This window comes from Peromyscus leucopus, chromosome 15, assembly GCF_004664715.2.
Source record: "Peromyscus leucopus breed LL Stock chromosome 15, UCI_PerLeu_2.1, whole genome shotgun sequence".
In the NCBI taxonomy this organism is placed as follows: domain Eukaryota; kingdom Metazoa; phylum Chordata; class Mammalia; order Rodentia; family Cricetidae; genus Peromyscus; species Peromyscus leucopus.
This window is the reverse complement of record NC_051076.1, coordinates 67,102,713-67,109,868: the sequence shown is the minus strand read 5'-3', so window position 1 is coordinate 67,109,868 and position 7,156 is coordinate 67,102,713. Positions and strand designations below refer to the sequence as shown.

Here is a 7,156-nt window from a genome sequence, read left to right as displayed (position 1 = left end):
CTCTGTCTACACACACACACACACACACACACACCTCAGAGACAGACACACACACACACAAACACACACCTCAGAGACAGACAGACACACACACACCACACACATACACGCAGAGACAGACAGACATACACACACACACACACACAGACAGATACAGAGAGAGACACACACACATATAGATAGACAGACAGACACACAGAGACACACACACACACACACAACTTTTGAGGTTTGGAGGCTCCAGCACTAGTCCTAATGTGCACGTGAAGAACCCATCTCCACAGGTGCCTATCCCGCAGGTGGTTCACTAGAAGCATCAGCGATAAGCCACTCCATGTGCTCTCCTAAAGAGCAGATGGCCATCTCCTCCCGCGTTCCATACGCGACAGTTTTTCCTCTTATGCTCCAGTATCCCAGCTCTGTCCCACTCTTCCCTTTCTCTAAATTTCATCCTTCCCAGGGTCCCCCACCCCCAAATCCACAACCAGCCCCTCTCACTTGCAGGGTGGCAGGCAAGGGCACCACAGCCCTCCGTCTGCGGCCGAAGCGAAACTTGGCGGCTTTGTATATCTTCCAGTAGACGAAGAGCACCACGGCCAGAGGCAGGTAGAAGGCTCCGCAGGTGGAGAAGACGGCATAGGAGGGCTCCTGGCTCACCTGGCAACGCTGCAGCCGAGCATCATAGGCTTCGCCCCAGCCAAAGAGCAGCGGGGCGAGCGCGATGAGCGCGGACAGTGCCCAGGTGACCCCGATCATGAGCGCCGAAGCGCGGCGCCGGGTGCGCAGCGTGTACTGTAGGTGACGCGTGATGGTCCAGTAGCGGTCCAGGGCGATGGCCGCCACGTTCCAGATGCTGGCCGTGCAGCACAACACGTCGAAGGAGATCCACACGTGGCACAGACTCCTGCCCAGCTGCCAACGTCGCCCAGCCGACAACTCGCTCACCAGGCTCAGTGGCATCACCAGGGCCGCCACAAGTACGTCCGAGACGGCTGTCGAGGCCACCAAGTTATGTGGCACGCGGTGGAAGGTGCGGACGCGCAGGATGGTCACCAGAACTAGCAGATTCCATAGGAAAGTGGCAGCGATCAGCAACACCAAGAGAGTCACCACGAGCACGGTGAAGACAGAGAAGGGCGGGCCTGGCAAGATGAGCCCACCTGGGGTGGACCCCACGCCCCTGCCGGAAATTGGGCTGTCACTGTAGCTCTCTGGCCCCGGGAGAAAGGCGTTGCCAGGGGTGGCGCCTGAGAGGTTAGAGACTTCCATTGTTCAGGGACTTGGGCTCCTGGGCAGGAGATGCGCGCGTGGTTGCATGGACTGTGGGTAGGTGGCGAAATTGGAGGGGCACTTTGTGGTCCTTTTTCCACCCTGGTCCTTTTTCCAAACTGCAGCCTCCCTTTGGCGCTTCTTTCGGTGGCTTTCGTGGACTCTCTTCTCCAGCTGAGAAAAAAAAAAAAAAAAATGAGCGGGACCCCTTAGTCCAGCTTTGCCCAGCACATCAATTTCTCCCGGTCCCTTTGTAGTCTTCAGGGTAACCGGTTGCTGAGGGCTGGGGACCGATGTCTGAGCGCAGGGATGGCTCAGGGAGACCTCTCCTGGATAGCGTCTGGAACCCATGGGCTCCTGGTGTGGGCTGAAGTGGGCGGAGGAGGTTTGGAGCCGCCACCAATAGGAGATGGAGCTGTAACGCTGTCTCAGCCGTCTCCAGCCAAGGCCGGCAGAGAGAATCCTAGCAGCATTCGCCTCAGGGGAAGGTTTCTAACAATCCCGTCATGATTCTGTAGCCACCACTTCCGCACCCCCCGCACCCCCCCTCCCGCGGACTCGGTAGCTCGGTTAGACACTGAAGACATTGGAGTCCGAGACAAAGTCATTGTGGTGTCCTGGAGTCCCGATTCTACCTGTATCCGGACAAGAGTACCAAATATTGGAGTGCGTGAAATAGAAAGTCCTAAGACCAGCTTCATCCAGACTGCTTGGTGCCCAGCTCATAGGGAGAGCTTCTTGGGCGCTGGAGTTTATCCCCCACCCCCACCCGGGCGCTTTGTGCAAAAAAAGCTCCAGGCTGAAGCTGTTGGCAGAGGTCTGGAAGAGGGACAGTTTCCAACCTGCTTGCCAAGCCCTAATTTCCCGTGCTTCCCTGCGCCCGATTTCTAATAGTTCTATCACCCTCTTCCAAGTTCAAGCCAGAGGTTTTGTTGTTGAAACTTTAATTTTGTCTTGTGGTGCTGGGGATGAACTCAGGGGGTTTGCCCACGGTAGGCAAGAGCCCAGCAGCTATTCTCATCTACTCTTAAGGGAAGAAAAAAACAAAAATCCACTTAGGTGAAAATCTCTTCACCCTCCACCAACATCCTCTTCTCATTTTCATACTTCAAATTATTTTTAGATTTTTAAAGGTGTGTGTGTGTGTGTGTGTGTGTGTGTGTGTGTGTGTGAGAGAGAGAGAGAGAGAGAGAGAGAGAGAGAGAGAGAGAGAGAGAGAGAGAGAGAGAGAATCATGAGTCAGAGAACAACTAAGGAAGTCAGTTGCCTCTTTCTACCATGTGGGGCCAGGGATGGAACTCTCATCTATGGAATTCAGATGTTCAGGCTTGGTGCCAAGTGTTTTAAACCATCTTTTGGGACCCAGTCTCATATTTTAAAAAGCATTATCAAGGGCAGTGGTGGCACAGGCTTTTAATCCCAGCACTTGGAGGGCTGAGGCAGGTGGATGAATCTCTGTGAGTTTGAGGCCAGCGGGGTCTAAATAGCCAGCTCCGGGACAGCCAGGATTACAGAAAAATCCTGCCTCAAAATAACTAAATAGCCATGTTACTCATCTATTAGGGACAGAGGAGGCCAAGCTGGGTGTTCAGAAGAGCTACTGGACTCTGCAGGCTGCCAATGAATTCCCAAGGTGACCCAGGAAGGCCTCGCAGGCTAATGCAGGGGAAGAGGCTTTCCCCAGCTCGTGTGTGTGTGTGTGTGTGTGTGTGTGTGAAGGGCCCAGGTTTGCCTCAGCAATGATCTTCAATCACTCTTATACCTTATCCACTGAGGTAGGATCTCTTATAATATGGCTATTCGCTATTGCCAGCTTTCTCTGTGGATCGCCAGCTCTGCCTCTGCCATCTCAGGCTGGATTATAGGACACCACACCCAATCTGCATTTACCTGAGCTCTGGGGAATCCAAATTCCAATCCTCAAAAGTGTGTGGCAAATGCTTGCTTTAACTGCTGAGTCTTCTCCCCAGCCCCAGTGCAGAGTGGACTTTCTTCTCTAATCCCGGCACCTGGGCAATCTTGCCCTGAAGGCACATGATTCGAAGATTTTGTCTCAGGATACTTTCATAGCTGTCCTGGGCCACATGCAGCCTATGGCTGCAGGTTGGATGCTGGGTGATTTTAAGGAAACTAATGGAATGAAAAGAACCCTTAAAGAGAAATACTTCTTGCCATGACACTCTCCCCAATTTTTTGAACAAAGAGAGAATGCCAAAAAAGTAGAAAAATTCACCTTGCACCAAATTCATGACACATTTTTATTCTTAGTCTTTGCTCCTCTCTCCACATATATTTTTCATGACAAAAATCAATTCTTTATTTTGCCCATTTCCCTTAACATTTTTCATGTTACTATATATTCTCTTTGTGGTTTTTATTTATGTCATATCATTTATCACTTGAAAGACTTTGAGCTACTTAGGCTCTCTGAGACAGCCTTCTCATCTTAAAAAAAAAAGTGGGGATAATTGAGGTTGGAGAGACAGCTCAGTGATTAAGAGCACTTGCTATTCTTGGGAAGGGTCTGTGTTCAGGTCCCATCATCCATGTAAGGCAGCTCACAACCACCCATAACTCCAGCTCCACAGGACCTGTTACCCTCTTCTGGCCTCTGCAGGCACCTACACATGGGTGTACACACACACACACACACACACACACACACACACACACACACACACACCTTAAAATGAAGATGATCATACTTCATGTGAGATTGTTATGAAAATCAAGCTAGATAAAGCCAGCAGCATGGGGTGTGTAAGCATTCAGTAAGTGCTGATAATTTCTGCTCTTTTTAACTCCATGCCCAGACCTCATAATCAATTCTTCTCTGATCTTCACTGTGACCATGTTTTTATATAGGTTTTAGTCTGTCGAGTATTTGTAATGACAAAACACTTTATTTCACATGCCTTTTAGTTGACTTTACCGGTGACTTTTCTGTTGCTTACCAATGTCCTAGATGCTTGTTGTTGTTGCTGCTGTAATGAAATACCTGCTAAAAAAACAACAGCTGAAGAAGGGAAGGTTTATTTTGGCTTACAGTTTGAGGGTGCGAGCCATCACGACATGGCGGCAGGAACATGATGCCAGAGGCAGATGAGTGCTAGTGCTCGGCTCTCTTTCCTCCTTTTTCATCAGCACAGGATCCCAGCCCATCAAATGGTATAGTTCACATCCACAGCAGTGTAATTCATCTGTAAAGTCACAGGCATGCCAGAGGCTCCATTCCTAGGTGATTCTAGCTCCTGTCCAGGTGACAATCAGTATAAGCTATCACAACTAGCCGCCTTTTAAGGCACAGTTACCCTGTGCCGATGGGAAAATGGAGAGAGGTCTGTCGACTCGCTGCGACTGAACTGTGGCCTTGCCCCTCACTCCCCATGTGATTAGATTCTACCCCTCACTCCCAAACTCATATGCTCAAGTCCTGTCCTACAGTGTGATACATTTTAAGACAGGACCTATAGAAGGTAAAGGGTTAAAAGAGCCCTGACCTGAGAGAGTCCTTATGAGAAGAGACCCTGGGGGCTGGAGAAGTGGCTCAGAGGTTAAGAGCACTCACTGGCTGCTCTTTGAGTTAAATTCCCAGCAACTACATGGTGGCTCACAACTATCTATAATGAGATCTGGTGCCCTCTTCTGGCCTGCAGGCATACATGCAGGCAGAACACTATACGTAATAAACAAATCTTTAAAAAGAGAGAGAGTGGGGCTGGGAAGATGCCTCAGTTAATACAGTGCTTGCCTTGTAAGCTTGAGGACCTGAACTTGATCTCTGAGAACTGCAATCCCATCCCTGGAAAGGCCGAGGCAGAAGGATCCCTGGAGCTTACTGGCTGAACAGGTGAGCCTGGGTTCAAAGTCTCTTCTAATGCATGGCAATCTCTCAACTATAACTCCCTGTAAAATCAGAATCAAAAAGCAGATCGTGTACTTCCAACAGAAAATGAACAGAGTATACATTACCAGTCAAAAGGGAGTTAAGGGAGCATAATGAGGAAACACTGGACCAAAGGAAGACCTAAAACCATCGGGGCAAATCCCAAACTCTGCATCTCCATGTCTGATGCCAAAATGCTCTTCAGAACTTCAACTTCTTTCAGCGTTGTGACCACAACACCCCAGATGGGGTCATGTAACTGAATGTTGGGATCATGAAAACTTGGTGCCGTTAAAAGGACAAACAAAAATTAATTAAAAACCAAACACACAATATACCTGAGATGGTTTCTGGCCCCACTCGCCTGTGTTGCATTGCACATCGTCACTGCAGCCTTGGTTCTGCACTCACAGCATGCACACTCTGCCAGCCACATCACACCAGAGTCACATGATACCTATGAGCGCTCCCTGGAACATCCCAGATCACATTTGAGATAGCTGAGTGACAAATTACAGTGTTTCTTTTTAAGTTTATTATTACTACATATCTGTGTGTGTGGGCAGGTGTGTGTATGTGGTATGTACGAGTGCAAGTGTCCATATGCCATGGAGTGCTTGTAGAGGTCAGAGGATAACATTAGGGAATTGGTCTTTCCTTCCACTGTGTGGATTCTTGGGATTGAACTCAAGTTGTCAGGCTTGGCAGCAAGCACTTTTATCTGGTGAGCCATCCTGCCAGCCCAGAATTGAAGTATTTTTATACCGTGTACAAAGCTTTGGTTCTTACAGAAATAGAGTGGTTTGGATCCAGCAAGATGAGTCGGCAGGCAAGGGCACTTGTCAAGCCTGGTAACCTAAGTCCCTTTCTTAGAGCCCATATGGTAAAAGGAGAGAACTGCTTCCCAAAAGCTGTCTCTGACCTCCACCTGTGTGCCATGATACACACCCACACCCACACCCAAACACACCATATATATATATATATATATATATATATATATATATATATATATTAAAGAGATAGAGTGTTTTAATTATAGAAAACGAAGACCTAAGATTCATTTGTTTAAGCATAAGGAATTTTGGTTTGGGTTTAGTATACCATTTCCAACAATTTCTGAAATAGCCCTAAAACATAACTGCTACCATTTTGGACTATGTATTTACATGAAGCAGTGTTCTCAACATTGACAATTATCAAATAAAAATTGTTGGGAGCCCCGTGACCTCCCAACAGTTTTGGACCAGTATATGAGTGCTTGTCCAGTGGGTCTCCAGATGAGGCAAAAGCCCACGGGGACAGTCTCACTCAGCAAGGACCAGTGGACTTCGCGACAGCGCAGAATACTGCTGGGACCGCACAGCCTGCATGCTCTCTTCTCTCTGGTAACACTGATGATTCTCTCGGCAGTTTCAGTGTCATTTTGTCAACCATGCATTGGACAGATGTGATCACTCCTGGAAACCCCAGTTTTCTTTGAATTTCCCCTAAAATTCTTTGGGAGCTGATACTTCTCAGGTTTCTTGTCTGGGGATGCCAGCTGTCACTCCAGACCCCGGGAGCTGTTCTGATTCAGTGCTGACAGGATCAGAGGCAATTCACCCCTATTCCTGTAAATATGCTTTGTTAAGTTTTGAATGATATTGCTGTTCTTGAAAATGTGTGTCTATATCAGTCACCTTTTTGTTTTGTAAAGACAGGGTGTACCTGGCTCAATATTTGGCCAAGCTAGCAAAATGTAAGTGTTGTTTTTAGTTACAAGATGTTTTGATGTAGAAGTTGGGAAAAAACATATTTGACATATTTATGTTTGCTTAGAGGTTAACGTTGAAGGACTGGAAAAACTTGTTAGTATGGAAAGGCATGCTTGTTTTTTATGTATAAATAAAGATGGCTGGAGCTATTTGGGGCCAGCCACTTGTGTGAAACTCATCTGGTGGTTGGACAATTCATTTCTTCATGTTGATTCCCCTTCCCTGTCTCAGGAGCTGAACCCAG

General features: G+C 48.0%; 1 protein-coding gene across 1 annotated transcript; it reads right to left on the bottom strand.

Annotated features, from left to right (window-relative positions):
* Positions 1–218: 218 nt before the first annotated feature.
* Positions 219–2,057, bottom strand: LOC114680899 (5-hydroxytryptamine receptor 5B-like). The gene is made up of 2 exons (XM_037211068.1): positions 1,905–2,057; positions 219–1,443 (listed from the first exon to the last, which is right to left on the bottom strand). The coding sequence occupies exon 2, from the start codon at positions 1,267–1,269 to the stop codon at positions 448–450; it is 822 nt and encodes a 273-aa protein (XP_037066963.1). The 5' UTR covers positions 1,270–1,443; positions 1,905–2,057; the 3' UTR covers positions 219–447.
* Between the last annotated feature and the right edge of the window lie 5,099 nt (positions 2,058–7,156).

What these genes read in the sequence shown, in the direction of transcription:
- LOC114680899 (XM_037211068.1), bottom strand. Translation starts at nt 1,269, where the DNA reads ATGGAAGTCTCTAACCTCTCAGGCGCCACCCCTGGCAACGCCTTTCTC.